This window comes from Hyaena hyaena, unplaced genomic scaffold (assembly GCF_003009895.1).
Source record: "Hyaena hyaena isolate Hyena2069 unplaced genomic scaffold, ASM300989v1 scaffold_652, whole genome shotgun sequence".
Lineage (NCBI taxonomy): Eukaryota > Metazoa > Chordata > Mammalia > Carnivora > Hyaenidae > Hyaena > Hyaena hyaena.
This window is the reverse complement of record NW_024081284.1, coordinates 152,027-171,671: the sequence shown is the minus strand read 5'-3', so window position 1 is coordinate 171,671 and position 19,645 is coordinate 152,027. Positions and strand designations below refer to the sequence as shown.

The following is a 19,645-nucleotide window of genomic DNA, read 5'->3' as shown; positions in this document are numbered from 1 at the left end:
CTTACTTTTGTCTTTATAAAAACACGACAGCGCTGTGTAAACTGCAGGGGCTGGATATTGACAGGTAAGTAAGTAGCTGCTCACTCGGAGATTTTTCTGGGAGTCCGGATCTGAAACAGTGCCACCAAGGAGAGAGCCATGGGGACATCGCAAACATGTCCTTGGAGAGGGACGAGGACACCACCGTCCAGGACCTCGGTCATACAGATGGGGAAATTGAGGCGGGAGGGCTAAATCCCCCTAAGGTCACACGCTATTTAGTGATAGCATCTCATTCCCTGGCTTGTGGACACTGCAAAGATATCCCTAACGTTAATTTCTGCCCTAAGATTCTAAAGTTGGCAATTTTAGCTTTCCAAGTGTGAAAAGATAAAAAAAAAAAAAAAAAAAATCTGGAGAAAACAACAAAAGATTTGTGGAGAACTCCAATACATTCACGTCCAATCTCAGTAACTTCATGTTAAGATATCCTAAAAAGACTAATGTTTGGGTCAAAATCAAGGAGCTCAATTTTTCTGTGAACACACACGACAATATCTTACGTGTAGTGAGACAGGAACGGAAGCAGCACCACACAGGAAAGATCAAGAAAACCAATATCAGAAAATAAAACAGCACGTCATCACTGGCCATCTGGTCTACCCGGCTCAGCGCCTTCCAGTAACATGGGAGACGTGCCTGGTGGGCACACAAAAACACCCTTTCAGGAGCTCGGTGCAAACACACAGGTCGCCGCACCACCTCACCGCCACCTGAGCCACCTACACTGAGCGCAGGTGAGCTCATGCCCCCACCGAGCCCCGCCCCGGGGGTGTGGGGCAAGTCAACGCCAAAGCCCCATCATCTCAAAGCCTGGCCCCCGCTCCACGTTAACACTGAGTAATCAGAGAGAGGGGAGCCCAGGGTGGGATGCACCTCAGGTCGCCGCTACAGGCTGCACATTCTGAACCCTGGACAAAGTGACCGGAATCTTGGTTTCCCCCGGGCCCGGAGCTCTCGTGATGGGCTGGGCGTGGGCCTTGATGTCTGCGATCCGCTCTTTAAACTTCTGCTGGAGAAACTTCTCTTCTTTGGAGTAGCTCTTCGCGAACACGGACATCAGCAGGCACCCTGCCATGGACGTGCCCCCCAGGCAGAAGAGAACGGCCCCCGCCAGCTTGCACGCGTCAAGAGCTCCGTTAAACTGGACGGCGTGGGTGTCGACCACCACAAAATCGGCCTCGCCGAAGGCTTCGATTTTGGGGGGCACGAGAAAGCCCGCTGCCAGGACAGTCAGTCCGAGGATCACGAAGACCGAGCCGGAAATGAGTCCGACCTGGAGAAAGACACAGCAAAGCAAGACAGGGTGAGCTCAGTGCTTGGGCTCTACTGAGCCCTTCCAAGGGAGGGCTGGGTTTTGGGGGGAAGTTGATATTCCCATTCACCCCAAATGTGTAGGAGAAGCCTACATCATTTGTAGGAGAAGCGTACATAATTTCCCAGTTATAAAAGAAGAGAGGACCTTTCTGATTTTAATGCCATCCGGAATCTGCAGCACTGCCTTGACTTTTTCCTCTGAGCTGTCTGTAGGATGCTTTGCAGCTGACAAAGCTGCCTTTGGTTTACATGGTCTCCTTCAGTCTGTGTTTGTCTGTTTGTTTTGAAATATTAAAACAAGTTTTTGATGTTTTATTTTTGGGAGAGAGAGACACACACGCAGTGCAACTAGGGGAGGGGCAGAGAGAGAGGGAGACACGGAATCCAAAGCAGACTCCAGGTTCTGAGCTGTCAGCGCAGAGCCCGACGCGGGGCTCCAACTCATGAACCTGAGATTATGACGTGAGCTGAAGGCAGTGCTCAACCAACTGAGCCACTCAGGTGCCCCTGAGCCTCTCTCATTTCTAGTATAAAACCAACTCTGTAATATCTAGCAAAGCTTTAAAGAAACATCTAAGACAGAAGCTGAAACTCTGACTTAGCTCAGGGGGCAAACCAGAGAGATCAAGACAGAGAGGAGGAGGGTCTTGAGAGAAAAGAGAGGGGCCGGAGTCCCTCTCACGTCCCCTGGCTGTGGGGGAGCAGTCTTACTCTGCATGTGCACACTGCTGCGGAGCACCCTTTGAGAGGTTTCTAATGTGGGTTGAGAAGGTGAGGATGAGTCTGAGGTGAGGAACGCATGAACAGGAGGGCGGGGGGAGGAGATGGCTCCCATTACTTTATACCTGCCTTACTCGGGTGGTTGGCTGCACGGTCAGGTGGCAGCAGCCTTAGTCAAGGTCAAGTGCAAGGTTAAGAAAGAAAAGTGCCACCACAGCCCAACAGATTTCTGGGCAGCACAGTGAGTGGCAAGGGGTGGGTGGGACCAGATCACAGGGACTTTTGCAAATGGCAGGAGTTGCAGGCACTGGGATAAACTGGCTGTGGCTGAGGCAACCATGTGGTCATCCAGAAAGCCTAGAATCATGAACTTGCCCCCTTGCTGTACTCAAGCTGGAAGGTTCTGGAGAAATTTCAATTATTTTTTTTTTAAGAGATTTTGATTTCAAAGCATTTGAAAGTCTTCTGTGATCTGGCCCTAATTATACATTTCCCCATTCATCTCTTGACCCCTCTCCTCTAACTTCTAAATGTTTGTCCGGGCACACTGAGCTGTCTTCAGTGTCCTGAACAAGCCATCATCTGTCATGTCTCGGCTTTTAGAATACATTTCCTGCGACCACGATGCCCAGGTTCCGCTTGTTCACGGGGGTCTCTCTGTGGAGCCCTTCTCTTCCAGGCAGCCCTTCTCCTTGGGGGTCCTCCCTTCCCCCAAGTGCCTGTGCTCCGGGTATGTACTGGGACTACTCTTAGGGCCGTGCTTATCATGTTGGGTTGTAACCTTGGACATGTCTACCTTCATTATTTGTGGACCCCTTCAGGTCAATGGTGTATCTAATTCACAAGTGAAGAGCAGGGTCTTACTCACAGATGAATCCCAGAGCCAACCACATAACCTTGTACACAGTGGACACACAAACATTTGTGGAAAAGGGAGGAAGGAAGGGAGGGAGGGAGGAAGGAAAGGAAGAAGGAAGGAAGGAAGGGAGGAAAGAATGGAGGAAAGGAGGGGGTAGGGAGAAAGGAAGGCAAAGAAGGAAGGAAGAAAGGAATGGAGGAATGGAGGGAGAGGGAGGAAGAGAGAAAGGAAGGGAAGAAGGAAGGAGAAAGAAGGAAGGAAAGAAGGAAGGAAGGAAAAGCAAGGAGAAGGAAAGGGAGGGAGGGAGGGAGGGAGGAACCAAGGAACCAAGGAGGACAGCACTGTGAGATACAGCTTGTACAGATCCCTGTGACGGGGCAAAGAGTCTAACTCAGGCCCCCGTGGCTCAGTCTCCATTCTCACGAAGCCCCTGCTGAGGCACAGCAGACCCAGCCTTAGCGGGAGACCGACATCGCCTTAAGCACCACTTTACTGGGACTGGGGAAACGGAAGCCCCTAACTTGAACCACCTACAGGTGCAGTCTGAAATGAAAGGAACCATGAAGAAGAATCGTAACGGAAACGTGCACAATTGATACAAAGCACTTCATACACCCGCTGGAATAAATTCACTTGTATTCCCCAGGAGGAAACGGAAGACCAGTTAGTTTATTCCCTTGGTAGAGGTGAGTCTCTAAGCCCACGAATTCAGTGAATTCTTAGGTGATTCAGGTTGACTACAAGTTTCTGAATGGCCAGTCTCGTGTCTTGTGATTAGGATCTGGGTCTAGGATTTGGATTTTGCTGGAATATCATCTCTAGGAGGCCATGGACTTTTGCCTGTTTTTAGTCTCTGAAGTAGGCCCAGCACTACAGGGAACAAATACGTGTGGATCTTGTTTGTAAACTAGAAGGGAGAAAGTACTAAAATCTGGATTCTGGGGCTGGTAACTTACTGCAGGTTCTTTATTTTAAATCCATACCTATATATTGTCTGACAGATTTACAGCTTCTTAAATCCCACTGCGAGTGCTTTGGAACCGTGTGAATGCTTTCAATATCCTGTATGACAGTGGCTTTTTATGCTCTTGGCACAACAGATCTGTCAGGCAAATATTTGTTTTTTTGACACATAGGAAAGCAACCACCCACTTAACTGGGTAAATACAAGATGTGCCAAGCTTGGCTATGTATTTCATCGGTCCCTGCCAGTAAGGATTCATCAGAGATGACATTTCTACAGGGCAAGGATGCAGGCTCGACCAATTTGAGTATAGACAACATGACAGTAGTGAGATATTAAAATAACACAGGTCTTGGGGAATCTGTACTAACAACTATGTTACCCAGTACTTTATTTATTAACTAGATTTCAAATTTTATTTCCACTTCAGGACCTAATGTTCCATATGACATCTGATAATAGTAGCTAATACACGAATGCTTGAGTGCATACCAGACATTGTGCTAAGCTCTTTGGTAAAGATTATCTTAATTACCTCTCACAACTTTACCTGGTAGCATCACCATTAGGGCCCAATAAGGTCCTAACTTGCCCAAAGTCATAGCCATTATGGAAGAGCGGAGGTTTGAACCCATGTTATCTGGGGACAGAGTCCATACTCATAATCATTATGTGATACTGCCTCTCATTAAGCTATCTTGCCAATACATTGTTAAGTTTATGACAATATCAATGTAAAACACTCTGGGATCTTTTGGGAGAAAGTTGAAAAGATCGGAATCCCAGAGCTGGAGGGGACCTGAAGCCCCGCCTAAGTTTGTGTCTTCTCAGCATCATTTCCCATATCCTTACCCTTGATTTCTAGGTGTTCAAACATCCCAATGTCCTCTTCTCTTCCGTGTCCATATTCTCTTCCTGGATCACCTTATCTAGTCTGGTGCCTCTTATATATTCTGCATGTCATGGACTCCCAAGCCATGAGCTGTGTTTAAATTGCTACTAGAGACCCCCACTCACATGTCTGACAGGCAGCTCTGACATATCATGGCCAAAGTCAAACGCTTGGTTCCTCACCACCCCCACTGCTCTCCCAGTGTTCCCCATCCCAGCAAGTTGTGACATCATTCTCTACATGGCCCAGGTTACACTCCTTGGAGTCATGTTGGACTCTTCTTCCTCTCCTCTACTTCATGAGCATGTCCTGACATCTTGGTCTTCAAACTTTGTGGTAATTTGGACTACTTCTCTCCATCTCTACTAACACCATCCAAGCCATCATCATCTCCTGCCTGGCTTCTTTCATAGTGTCCCAAATACCCTTGTCTTCCTATAATCTATTTTCCATACTGTGGTTAGAATGATCCTATTAAAATATTAGTCAGATCATGTCACTCCTCTGCCTAAAATGCTCAGGTGGGCTTCCCATCTCTCTCAAGGTAAAAGCGAGCATCTTCATTATCATCCACGAGGCTCTATATAAATCATCTGTGTCCTGTTATTTTTCTGGATCCTTCTTCCTTCTCTCAATCCACTCCATCCAGACTGTACCTCTTTGCTATTTTTCAAACACCAAATTTGTTCCCATTTCAGAGCTTTGGACTATCTTCCTGGCCCAGAAAGGCCTTCAGCCAAGTAATCTTATGATCTCATCCTATTTGCTCAAATGCCATCTCCTCTGAAGGGCTATCTAGGATCAGCGTACTAAGGTCCAGCCTCCATCGCTCCCTGCCCTCTTGTCCTGATTTATTTCTCTCTGCAGCAGCTGTTACTACGTGACATTCTATTATGTGGTTTATTTGTTTATGGTCTGTTTCCCACGATGGGCTGCAAAGTGCTGTCCCTTCTGTTCACCACGTTAACCTCTAGCACTTTGCAAATTCTTGGCACAGAGTAGGTGCTCACTAATTTTATGAGGAGTGACTGAACACATTGTCTGGTGGGGTGCCTTCATTCGAAGGTGCTGGGCTCTCAGAGCCCCATGAGCATGTGTCTGGTAGAGGCTGGGCTGGCATCCTGACCATCGTATCATGTTTCAGCTCTCTCTCGCAGTACCCAATGACTCCTTTTTCCTAATTGTTGTAATGTGTCAAATGATAATTACCGTCTATAAGGGGGGCTGGAAGTGTATAATGTTTTGCCTATGGACGGCTTCACAGTTGATGAATTTAGTAGCACATGAATAATAATAGCAGAAATAATGATGATGACAATGATGCCTATTTATGTTTAACCTGCAAATCAACAACCGTACTGCACTTCGGGGCTTTCTTCAGTGCAACGTTTATATTCTCCATCCCGAGGGGAAGAGAACTGCACTGCGTATCACCAGGAGTGATGCACACAGAGAAGACCAGACCCATCAGCTCTCCGTAGCTATGGGATTGGATGTGGTAATATCCAATACCTTTGCCATTTCTTGACTTACGCATATGCTCTTTCCTTACCTTCCAGAATACTGAGCTCCACCTATTAGGTGATCTCTGGATCTGGAAATCATCCTCATACTCCCAGATCGAGGTGGTACAGTCCTCATAAAACTGGTGTAGGTAGGACCGGACTCCGTAGCGCTGGTGCCCGCCCTCGGGAGCGGCCTGTACTTGTTTGGATCCGCAGATGTTGCTGCAAGAACTCATCCTTACGAGCTGGAATGACAACATCCACAGCCGTCAGCCCCATGAGCTCTGGCTTCAGGATTAAAAGGCATATTAAAAGTGCGAACCAGGCTGAGTAATGTTAGTCTATTTGAGAGTCTATTTGAGCTTTTCTTAAAAGCTGCTCTGCTTTTCTACTTAATGCAAAATTACCCCCAAACACTCAAGGACTAGAAACTGGTTCTCCATAAATGAAATGAGACATAATAGCACAGCTCGCTTAAATTATGCAAAAACTTAAGCATGAAGCACAATGAAAAATGGCAAGAAGCCGAGATTTCCATTGTCTTGACAAGAAATCTTTCATCTCTAAGAATCCAGTAGTGTTTACACTTGCACGTTACAGAACTAGGCAGGTACCCTCACTTGCTACAGATGGAATTTGTCTTGGGTTGTCCTTTTGGATGCTTAACCATGTTCCCTTGTGGAAAATACATAGTTTACTCTTAGCAGCTTGCAATTTTGCTTTCAGATCTCATGGACCGTGTTCCAACATTTTAGCTAATTGTCAAGTTGTACAGAAGCTGTAGCTGTGTACACTTCATGCTTTATTAATCACAAATGGCTCAGCCAATAATTTACATCTTACAGAACGCTAACACTAGACATTTAAGTTGTTATTTGTGGATACGTCTGTCCATGTGGGATGCTAGGGCATCAGGGAGAGGGTAGACCCAGCCTCTCACTAGGCGCATGAAGTGGCTAGTATATACAAGAAGCCAGGGGATTGTTAATGAAAGTACACACTAGGTGGGCTGTTTGGGGTGCTGTCTTCTCAAGATGGTAATTTCTGGGGTGCCTGGGTGGCTCAGTGGCTAAGCATCTGACTTTGGCTCAGGCCATGCTCTCACAGTTCGTGAGTTCAAGCCCCACGTTAGGCTTTGCGCTGATAGCACAGAGCCTGCTTAGGATTCACTGTCTCCCATTCTCTCTGCCCCTCCCGCCTCTCAAGAATAAATAAACATTTAAAAAAAGATGTTATTTATATTTGATTTGCCCTCATCAATACAGTTAGAAAACATTTGATTATTAATCATGAAAAAAAAAGGAATTGTTGAGGGACAGCAATTTTGGTGAGTGAGGCAATTCTCTTTTTGGTATTTGGTTTTCTTGTCTCTATATAGACAGATAAATATGTAGCTGGAAACGTGAAATACTTTTTTAGATTTTCCAGTTATCCTCCAGATGGCTTTCCCTGTGTGGACATAGTCAAGTCTCAAAATAACAAAGTGAGGAACGATGTAGAAGGGGTCTCTCAGAGCCTGCCTTGAGTCCAGGCTAACAGAAGACATATTAAATGTTTCCAGTTACTTCTCAAGAACCCACATAGTGATATTTTATCTACTGACAAGGAAAAAATTAATCTGAAGGTCTGGCAAGTGCCCCTGTGTGGCCACTTAGTTTGGTTGGATAGAATTATGGGGCCAAAATCAAAGTTGAAGCCAGCGATAGTTAGCATTTTCCTGTCCCCTGACCACAAAGCAAATCCATAAGATTATCTTATTAAGGGGTGCTCTTAGCCAAAAACAGGTCCTGGTTACAAAATGGAGTCAAATTAAGGTAGAAAATGGCCCTGATCTTAGAAAAATGATGCAGACAGATGCTACTGATGGTGACCTCATATTTTTTAAGTGTTGGTCACTACGTTTAGTGACTTTCTCCCTGTTTCAGATATGGCAGCCAGGAGAAATCACCCAGGAAGAGAGGGCAGGGGAGGTGATTTAAACATTTCTTTTTTAACTTTTAAACATTTCAGAAGATATTATTTCATAAAATATAAAGATTTTAGAATGTACTTTGCCAGACTAGAGCAGCAAAGCCTGATAGATCGAATTCTTTTGTCAACCTAGTTTTCATATTTTAAATGTTAGGATGATTGCTTCAGTACCTTTAACTTGATGGTTATACAATGAAGATGATTAATAAGGGCCTATTACTAATGATACATAAGCAGGATAATTTTAAAGCCACTTTCTTTTAAGACATTGTCATAAAATTTTGGTGAAGGGGAGATGGGAGTCGTATGTTACTAATTCTGCTTTGTCATTGAAGAAACTGAGGCACAGGAAAGTCATCTGCTAAAGGTCACAACATGAGTCAGGGAGCAGACGAAAGATGACAATACAGAAAGCTGGAGTTTGGACTGAATCATGTACTTGCATAATCAGACCAACTCATCCAAATAGTGTATTTTCAGGTTTCCTACAAAGCATCAGAGATGTTAACATGGAAAAAGGATGAAAATAAGACAAGAGCAAGAAGAAATCCGTCATAGCAACAGTACGAGTTATCTTCCCTTGATGCTAACTGAAGTCATTTGTTCCCTCAAGGTTGAGCTCTGATGCAGAGCAGGACTGTATGACATATTGTAGTCCCTCCTGCACAGCTGTTTCTGGTACACAAGGTCGAATGTTTCTGCTTTATAGGATAAGACTCAGTAATCCAACATTGTTAAACAAAATATGGGTAAAATCATAAAAAAGATACAAGGTGTCATAAAACAAATGTTGTTGGGGCCAGAGTGATGGAAGGCTCCCCTCTGAGTCGGAATGGATTTTCAGTGATGCTTGATACATCCCAGGACAGGATCCCAATGAGACTAATTTCTTCTCCAGTAAAACAAGCACAAGAACATGGCCTGTGCTGTGCTCACCACACAGGGCACAGGATGGGTTCTCATCCTCGTTCTTGATCTACAATGTATTGGTCATGACATGAGAGGCCAACTCATTAACCTCCCTGGGCTATGGTTTTACCCCCCTTAACATGAGATGGTTGAGCCAGATAACCTCTAATTCCTTCCAGATACACTTTTCCAGGAGTCTTTGGCCATGTATTTACAGAAGGAATCAATTATTTTTGTCAGATAGACAACTGAGTCTACTGTTTACCCACCTCCTCCCATACTCTCACTGACTGATAATCAGATTGTCCCAAATTCTTTACCATTATAGTATATATGAAGCTTCAGTTTAAAAGAGTGTATAAGCTACTAGCTAGGTTAGTGATTTGGTATTAAGTAGACTAAATGGCTGTGTATTTTTTTTTATCTGTTTAACAACTTACTTCAGTATTCGTGTATGTTGCCTAAATAGTACAGGTGTATCTCAGGTATGGCAGGTTTGGCTCCAGACCCCCAGAAAAAAAAAACAGATATCATATAAAACAAGTCAAATGAATGTTCTGGTTTCCCAGTGCCTATAGATGTTATTTTACGATGTCTATTAAGGGTGTGATAGCATCATGTCTAAAAGAAAATGTATATACCTTAAGTGAAAAAAAACCCACTTTATTGCCACAAAATGCTAACCATCATCTGAACTTGCAGCAAGCTGTGATGTTTTTGCTGGTGGGAAGGTCTCTGCCTCTGTGTTGGTGGCTGTTGACTGATGAGGGTGGTGGCTGCTTATAGGTGGGGATGGCGGTGGCAACTTCTTAAAATCACACAACAATGCAGTTTGCCACATCCACGGATTTCTTCTTTGAGTTGAACTCTAATGGCCACTAAATAGGTGTTGATTGGCCTAATTTCAATATTGATGTCTCCCAAGGAACATGGGGGCCGAAGGAGAGGGGGAGAGATGGAGGAATGGCTGGTTGGTAGAACAGTCAGAACACAGGACATTTATTGATTAATTTTGCTGCCTTATACGGGCATAGTTCCTGGTGCCCCACAACAGTTACAACAGTAACATCAAAGATCACTGATCACAGATCACCGTAACAAATATAGCAATAATGAAAAAGTTTGATTAAATCTTGCAAGAATTACCAAAATGTGACACAGAGACTGGAAGTGAACAAATGTGTTGGAAAAATGGCACCGACAGACTTGTTTGATGCAGCGTCGCCACAAACCTTCGATTTGTTAAAAACACATTGTCTGTGATGCATATTTAAGTGAAGCACCAATAAAATGAGGTGTGCCTGTCGTCCCTGGGGGTCTTAGAGGTTTCATACGTCTTTCCTAATATGTAACTTGTTGGATTCATTCTTAGAGGAGAATGATCACTAGAAAGAACAGGAGTTTTAAAGTATATCATGTTACAGTGAGGATTTTAGTACAAAAACCTAACAGAGTTACATTCCTCAGGAGGAAGCCAGTATCATTTTGTCCCAATAAAGAAAATGTTAAAGCTATTTATTTATTTAAAAGAATTTTTAAAACATTTATTTACTTTTGAGAGAGAGACAGGGACAGAGTGCAAGTGGAAGAGGGGCAGAGAGAGATGGGGAGACAGAATCTGAAGCAGGGTCCAGGCTCTGAGCTGACAGCTCAGAGCCCGACTTGGGGCTTAAACTCATGAACCATGAGATCATGACCTGAGCTGAAGTCAGACGCTTAACCAGCTGTGCCACCCAGGCGCCCCAATGTTATTGCTATTTAGACTCCACTTGGTTGATTGATACCTCGAGTATCAATATATGAAGGATATATGATGGATATAGATGTCACTTCATAAAGTCACTTTAAAAGCTGGGTAATTAGTATATAATAAACTAGGGCTGACAAGAAACGGATGGTAGGTACAAAGGCTTTTCAGCTTGGCTCAGCATTTACCTAGTGAGCAAAGTTTCATGGGAGCTCTGGGGTTTGTTTTTGGATAGCTACAGTAGCAGCTGCAAAAACAGTAATGTTATATCTATGACTGTCCTTGAGTGATGGATTCTTGAGGGCTCTCTTCTTCAGAGAAAGCCTTAATGTCCCCGGAAGTGCATAAACGGGGTGGCCAGTGAGTGGAACTCTTTTCCAGTGTTGTACTTAAATGAGTCCACGTGAGTATTCCTTTTATAAACACCCCAGGGAGCCTGTTGTGTCCCTGCTGCCAGCGTGGCCATCATGATGGGCCACAGGCAACCTCGGCATCTGGCTGTTCGGTCGTCTATGAAGAGGGAGTTACTTTCATTCTCCAGGAAGGACATCCTAGGTGTTAATAGGTGAGGATCCATCCATGGTTCCATGGTTTTCTTCTTCTTTTTTTTAATTTCTTTTTTAAAGGTTCATTTTTGAAAGTGTCAGAGTGCAAGTGAGGGAGGGGCAGAGAGAGAGACACACACAGGATCTGAAGCAGGATCCAGGCTCTGAGCTGCCAGCATAGAGCCCAACACGGGGCTCGAACCCACGAACCATGAGATCATGAACTGAGCTGAAGTCGGAAGCTTAACCGACTGAGCTCCCCAGGTGCCCCCTCAGTTTTCTTCTTTTTATAATCTGTCTGTGGTATCTATCTCAACTTTTTGCACAGTTATACATTTAAATGGATATTCAATTCTTAGCAGCACAGCACACCTGTCATGTCCCACAGACCCACAGGAAGAGAAAACCAGACCCTAACTCTCCTTCCAAACACTTCTGAGAGGCTTCCTAGAATTAGCACATTCAATGTCAGCTCTCTATTCTCTTGTCTAAATGTCTTTCTTTTCATAGTGCTTGCTACCATCTGATGCTCCATTATGCGGTCTATTTGTTTATGGACTGACGGACTATGTACTTGATAGACTATAAGCTTCATGAGGGTAGAGGATTTGCCTGTCCTGTTGACAAGCACTTTGAATGGAAGCTTCTCGGCACAAAGTTGTACATGGGTTGGTGCAGATGATGGCCTGAGTGGTCCTTTCGTTTTCATTCCTCCCTTCCTTCATTGTTTTCACTAATTATGTGCCAGATTACGGGACAGGGTAATAATATAAATGGGGCGGTCTGCTCTCGGCAGACACTTAGATTAGGAAAAATGCGCCTGAAGCAAGAAATGCAACCTAAGGGGGCACAAAACTGAGTATTTGTAGCAGGCGATTTCTCCGTGCAAATGCTGAGAACCCCTTGAACAATTCCTCTGTCAGCGAGGAAACCGGTATTTGTATTATGAGCTCTGTGTCTACCAATACATTACTGTACCAATTTGCTGGAAATTTGAATTTCATTCAAATAAATGCAATTACTTTTTATTTTATTTGGAAAGGGTTCATAGCCATGGAAATAGACATAAGTCTTTATGCCTCATGAAACTCCAAGAACACCACAGACTTTATCTTATTTGTCTTCATGGTCTCCTTGAAATAAGAGAGGCAGAAAATTGAGGCACAAAAGAGATTAGTGTTTTCCCAGGGCTCCACGTGTGAGTCAGTGGTGAGGCCAGGGGCAGGCCCTGTTCTATTTATTCTCTTTGAAATATCATTCCATTTTTCATACTGCTTTTCTCTCCCATAAAATCGTCCTGAGATAATGAGAGTGAAGTTGCCATTAGAGCCACTTTTCCACAGAGCCAAGGCTGCAAGATACAGGCACAGCACTGATTTTGACCATTTATCTGACGCCAAACCGAAAGGTCAGTTTGCTTAAAGGACTCAGTCAGCCTCAGTGTGGATGCAGGAAGGCATGAGGGCCTGCTAACAGGGTTTTCATTTTTAAATCAGACATTCTAGAATCGTATAGATGAGACCTTAACACTTGAAACTGTGTTTCTACCAACAGATCATTTCAGTATTTTATTTTCTTGGATCAGTGTTGGTAGGGATTGTGGCTTCATATGATGAGCTTTTTAATACCTTCTAAGTTAGTGGATATGTAGCACTTCAATAATTTTTTAAGAGGGGATAATGATATGCAATAATCTTATTACTTTACTTCTTCAAGATGTGTTTTTTTTCTAATTTTTTTAAATATTTATTTTTTGAGAGACAGAGAAAGACAGAGCATGTGCAGGGCAATGGCAGAGAAAGAGAGAGACACAGAATCCAAAGCAGGCTCCAGGCTCTGGGCTGTCAGCGCAGAGCCTGACACGGGGCTCGAACCCACAAACCGTGAGATCATGGCCTGAGCTGAAGCCGGACGCCCAACGGACTGAGCCACCCAGGCGCCCCAAGATTTCTTTTTAAGTAAGGTATACAACGTCAAAAACCAAATGGAGAAGAGTAAACCTATAATCTCATTAAATCTCTCCTTTATCTACATGCAAACCACAAGGTGCTTATGAATTTACATGGGGCAAGGTTTCAGTCTTACCTTTGAAGGTTTCCTCTTCCTCTTCTCCTTGTCAGTCTTTGGCCTTTCTTTTTTAACGGCACATCCTTCAAACCTATTTAAGGAAAAAAAATCTCTGCAGAATGTGACACAGATAAAAATCTAAATGTCATAAGCCATCTTAGGATCTGTAGAGAATCATTTTATTGTTGACAAACATATTGATAAAGGACTTCTTGTTGAAGAGCAGGGAGATATTTGGTTTTTTTTTTTTACAAAAATATTCATGTTCTATAACTTTTCAGTTGGCTCTCGTGAGACTTTATAGGGTAGATGAGACAACATAAACGAAAGGGCTTTGTAAACTATAACAGACTATACAAATGCTATTCTTATTTTGCTATAATTCTATTCCACTACTCAAAAATACCATGTAGACTAATCCATGTGTATTTTAATAATTCTAAATAAAAAGTTTATTTGCTCCCTAGATACTCTAGAACTGATTTGGTGCCTGTTCCATTATATTATAAAAATTAATCTTATAGCCATTGTATTTTCTGATCTGTTTACATGCATTTTAGACTTCTTAAGGTTTTTTAGATGAGATAGTCATTGGGTTGATTTTTACTCCTATATCCATTTTTTCCTATCAGGACCATTTTACTTTCCATGTGCCTAAGAAAAGCAGGTGCCTGTGCAAGATTTAATTAAAAAGCCATTGCCAGCTACAGAACTAGTGGCTTCCTACATTACTCTAATCACGTGAAATAAAATAATAGCCGGGTGATATTTTTCAAGAGGTCATTAAAAATTCTTTCTGAAGAACACTTCCCCATCCATTTGCACGAGAACCTCAAAGACTTGAGGGGAGCCAGCCTGGCTGAGGCCTGACAAACTGTGTTTAGTATTTCCCAGTTTCAGTTGATATGAACCATAGTCGAACCTTCTTCAAGACTCATTTCTTTGCTCTAAAATTTTATTTTGCAGGTGGTATGTGAGCAGATTCTGGTGGGGGGAAAAAGCAAATTTTATCAGAATCCTGGATCTGGATAAGCAAAAGAGAACAAGATCCCCCCTTCCCTCCACTCCCCGCCCCCCCCTCTCTTTTTTTCTCATCAGTGTCTGTCTCTCTCATTTAAATGTCCTTTCCTTTTATCTGTCGCCTTCCCCTTTTCTCGGAAGGAAAGGACTCTACATAAGCCCTTCACCAAAGGCTGGCCTGGTCTGGAGCCCAGAGATCTCTCCAACGTGCTGAAAACATTTCTGCTACAGAGCCAGGAACCAATAATTAAGTCAACACCAGCTGTTTAACTCTAGCTTTGTCTTCTTTGAGGTCACCAGCTTTGGTCTGACCTTCCCCCCTCAACCCACTTCTAGCAACACAAAGAGGTAGTAGGTCCTGAGATTATATCAAAGCACGCAGATATCTTTGAATATGGCAAGAGAATGGGGAGGGCAAGTGAGGGTTAAATTCAGCTCGGAAAACAAATCAAACCGGCTTTGCAAACTCCAAATACGTGCATTTCACTCTTACCTAATATATAACTTTTCTCGTCTCCCGGGAGAGCAACTCCTTAAGTTTTCCCTGTATACGTCCCCAGCTCTTACGTAACACAAACCACAAACCACCAAAGCAAGGAGTTGGCTACCCCTAATCTGTATGTGTGCACGGATTTTAAGATGCATGCTTTTACAGAGATGTGTGCACATATAATAAACGCGAATGAGTAAGGAGTGCGTGTGACAGACACAGGAAGAACACGATGTTTGTGCGGGAGGAGAGAGGAAGGAGAGAGAGAAAGGGAGGGGTGGGAGAGCTGGGGAACGCCACACGGAGCGCAGAAGCCCGCCCCGGGGGTCCGCAAGGCTTTACCTGCCCCTCCGATCCCCTGACCCGTGGAGCAAGTGCAGCCAGCTAGCCGCAGATCTCTCGCTGGGGTCCCATCGCCGCCGCCGCCGCCGCCGCCGCCGCCGCAGCGCCCGCCTGGCGGAGCTCAGCCCGCGGGTGATTGACAGCTGGGCGGCCCGCGCGCCCGAGGCCCGCGCAGCTGCGGCGGCCGCCGGAAGGGCCACGTGCGTCCGCGGGGCGCGCTCGGGCGGCGCGTGGGCGGGGCCCCGCAGGGCGCGTGCGCGGACTGGCGGTCTCCCGGCCGCGCGTCCCCGGGGAGCGTGGCGGCGCCCGCAGCGCGCTCTGCCTTCCTGCGCTCCCGGTGCGCGCCCCCGCCCGGCACAGCGCCTGCCCGCGGCAGGTGCCGCGACCGCTTACTTTTTAAGTGAACGTGTGCGTCTTGCGCCACCGCCCCATTTGGGATTCATTTGGGGTGCGCAGAGGCTTCTCCAGACGCTGGACTTTCGTGCTTGATGAGACGCGAGGCGAGGAGCCCCGCTGGAAGAACCTTTTGGCCGTGTCCACACCGGCCACAGTCCGCCCCTCACCTGGGCCCCTGACCCCAACTTCAGGGGCGAGGTAGAGGAATTGTCAAGAGAGTGAATTCAGGGATGCTGTGCAAGGACCCCCCCCCCCCCCCCGGTGCGTGAAGGAAGAGCACACTAGAAATTACCTGTGAATAGCTCGGAAACCGTGTGTAGGTGTGGGCAGGTTGGCATGTAAACAATGACCCCTGCTTCTGGAGACTGCAGACCCCTGGTAAGTGGCATTTAATGAAAATGATTGCTAAAATAGTTAATATTTGCACAGCCATTCTGCACACACAGTAACAACAGGTGACATTTACATAGTGCCTACTGTGTGCCAGGCAGGCATTGCTATAGACACATTACGTATATATTAATTCTATGCGTATCAGGTCATTAAGTTGTCACGTCAACTCTACGTGTGTGTCTGGGGGGGTATTCTTTATTATCCCATTTTTCAGAAGAGGAAGCCAAGGTTTAGAGAGAAGCGACTTGTACCCATGATGACACAGACTCACAATTACTTGGCACAGGTCGCACAACTACCAAGTGGAAGAGGAGGACTGGGATCCATAGATGTATCTCCTAGAGAGGATTTAGGATATACGTGACATGGTGTCTGAAAAACACAGAAGCAACTCTGTTTTCATGAAACAGTAGACAGACCAAAGCAAAGGCTGAGCAAATGCTCGGAAGCAAAGCAACCACAGAGATGGCTTTGTTTCCTCCGTTCTTCTGGTTCTCAACTCTTGCCCCAGGTTTCAACATGACTTCTCAGCCCTCTTCACACCTGCAGGTACACTTCCTTCTCCCTTCCCAGGCTTCAAAAAGGACATCTTTCAGGACTTTCGACAGGTTGCTTATTAGCTTGCTTTTCTCAGATTCAGTGAGTAGATTTGGCGAACATTAGTTTATTCTTAGATTGGGACATGGCTCCTGGGTTTCCCTTCCTTAAAGTCCGTGAGAATCAGCACACGTACAAAATCCAGGGGCTCCGTGACACGTCTGTCAGAGCTTAGGCTTTGGAAGGGCACAACTGGCTTCCAGCTGTCCCCAGTGTTGGTTTCTCCTAAGTGTCCTGGCTTCTTCTCACGATGCGTGAAGACTGTATCATCCATTAGACATTCAGAGAGCTCAGAATTGGACCGACCTGGGTTTTAATCCTGGCACTGCCAACGCCTGATATTCAAGCTGGTCCTGTGGCTTCAAAACCGTATACCTCATTTTCCTCAGCTCCAAAATGATCATAGGAATATCTACTTCATAAGGTATTTGGAAGAATTAAGTGAAATTCTGTTTATAAAGCATTTATCATGATGCCTGGTACGTAGTAACTATTCAGTAAATTATAGCTCTGATGATGATGACGATGATGATGATTTAGCTGAACATTTTGGGGGCTTATGAATATTTTCAGCTGGAAGTCTCAAGTCTTCTCAATTTCCCAAGCATTCTATCTCCTCTGTTACCAGATCTGTTTCCAACCAATGCTATCTCTGGCCTCTCTGTGGACATCTCTGATAAAGTGGCACAGGGGTGGGTATGCCTATTCAGGAGCCCCGGGGGTAACACAGGTCTTCTGAATTCCACCTCTAGCACATCTGCTTTTGGTTCCTTCTCAGTCTGAAGTACCTTGAGATAAAGTAAGATGCTTTACACGTCCCAAGATGCCCTTAAAATGTGAATTATCATAATTATCTTGCCTTTCTCAAGTCCATAGTTTTTATTTATTAGTTTTGCAAACATTTGGGAACAAAGATGATCATTTAGAAGCAACTAAATTTTCACTTAAAACATGCTACACGATTTCCCTGGGTTATATTACATAAAAACATTTACCAGTGAACGTCTTAATTCATTATTCAACACATATTTGTGGAATGGCTGCCGTTCAGAGCACGAAGGGTGAGATGAAGGCAGAAGCATTATGGAAAGTCACAGAGAAAAGGGGTCAGGAGAGGTTGTAGATGTTTTCCAGAAGGGATGTTATGATCAGGTCTTACCCTGTCTTTGTGGATACTTCATGATTCCCTTCTAAGTTCATTTCTCGCCACACTGAATGTATTCGGTGTTCTGTAAATGCAGAGCACACATTCCTCCTTCCATCTATTTCCTTTGGTGCTTCTTTGTACGGTTTCCCCCATATCTGTGTCTCCAAGTGCCGCTCATTCTTCAAGTCCAAATGTGACCACCGCCTCTTCAATCAAGCCGCCTTTGCTATGCTTGAATAGGAGTCATTCTGTATTTTGAACCCATACAGCATCTCATCTTACCTGTCTTATGGTAACACCACTTTTTTTTTTTTTTGCTTGGTATTGGCATTATTTACCTATTTAATTGCCCTCCAGGCTTGTAAATATCATAAGGGATCTACCTGCAATTCACTTTGAATTCTACACAGTGCCTAGTATATCAGTTTATATAAAGTAAGTATTCATTTTTTGTAAATGCACAAGTGGGTGAATGAATGATGTGGATCTGGAGATGAGATGCAGATAATAGGAGAGCAGGGGTATTGTGGTAGGCTGGGGAATGAAAAGCACAAGACTCAGCTTGCAGTCTTAGTTCCCAGATTTGCCCCTGGGATCCCCAGATCTGCAAGGGGGGAGGGGACAGCGATGGAGGAGAGGCTCTGTATAGTTTGTTCACTCACCGGTGGGAGGCAGAGCCTTGAGCCGCAGGACACCGGTGGTGGCCTCCATTGCCTGGGAAGAGTGCCGCCTGTCCAAGCTGAGTCCAGAGCGTTCCATACCAGGCAGTAGCTTGTGATTAGTATGCTGTCTGTGTTCCCGGACAGAACAGATGTCTGTCTGCTATTTTCTGTTTAATGATGATGGCAAGTTCCCAATGATCAAGATCCAGTTTCACATTGTCTGAAATGCTGTGGCTGAGAAATCCTATTTAGCCCAATTCTGAGGCCCAGCCTCCTTCTTTGCAGGAATCTTTACAGATTCATATGGACTGAGGGCCCAGTGGCAGGGTGGCCTCACTTAGCCTTGCTCAGATGGAGAGGGTGGTTGAAGGGTGTTCTAGGCATGGGCTGTACCTAAGGATGTTGGCTTTTCTGTATTCCTTTTCTCCCAGCAAGAGGTAACAGTAAGACTTTTGCAGATCTTGTAAACCAATTGGTACAAGAGGATTCTTGGCATTTGGAATAGTTTCTTTTTATAAGTTTATCTTTGGAAGGGGAAATATATTAGCTGCTACTTTAGTGATTAGTGAAAAAGTCAATTAGATCCTTTCCTGTACAGATTGAGTTTAGGGGTCCAGGGGCAATACAGATTCAGAGCCTGAAAAGCTGCCCCAAGATCTCAGAGCAATATATGAACATAATGTTTTTTCTTCTTCTGTGTTCCATCCCCAGAGCTTTATTGAGATCCAGTTGACCTCAACATTGTTTTTAGATGTACAACGTGTTAATTTATACACTTACATGTTGCCAAATAATTACCACAAGAGCATTAGCTAATATTTCTATCATTGCCCATAATTACCTTTTCTTTTCCAGGTGAGAACATTTAAAATCTATTCTCTTAGCACCTTTTCGTATACATAAACAATATAATACAGTGTTATTAGCTATAAACATCGTGCTGCACATCAGATCCCAGAAGTTCCTCATCTTATCACTGGAAGTTTTGAACCTTTTACCAGTATTTCCCTATTTCCTCCACTCACCAGCCCCTTGTGCTAGGTTTTATTGAGATTCACAAATA

General features: G+C 44.6%; 1 protein-coding gene across 2 annotated transcripts; it reads right to left on the bottom strand.

Annotated features, from left to right (window-relative positions):
• Positions 1–370: 370 nt before the first annotated feature.
• NRSN1 (neurensin 1) lies at positions 371–15,493 on the bottom strand. 2 transcript variants are annotated; one of them, XM_039216703.1, is made up of 4 exons: positions 15,388–15,493; positions 13,554–13,626; positions 6,344–6,541; positions 371–1,315 (listed from the first exon to the last, which is right to left on the bottom strand). In XM_039216703.1, exons 3-4 carry the CDS (start codon positions 6,530–6,532, stop codon positions 917–919), a joined length of 588 nt encoding a protein of 195 aa, XP_039072634.1. In that variant the 5' UTR covers positions 6,533–6,541; positions 13,554–13,626; positions 15,388–15,493; the 3' UTR covers positions 371–916. The 2 variants fall into 2 exon arrangements, with proteins under 2 accessions (XP_039072634.1, XP_039072633.1); XM_039216702.1 differs by lacking the exons at positions 13,554–13,626; positions 15,388–15,493 and having other exon boundaries at positions 6,344–6,556.
• Between the last annotated feature and the right edge of the window lie 4,152 nt (positions 15,494–19,645).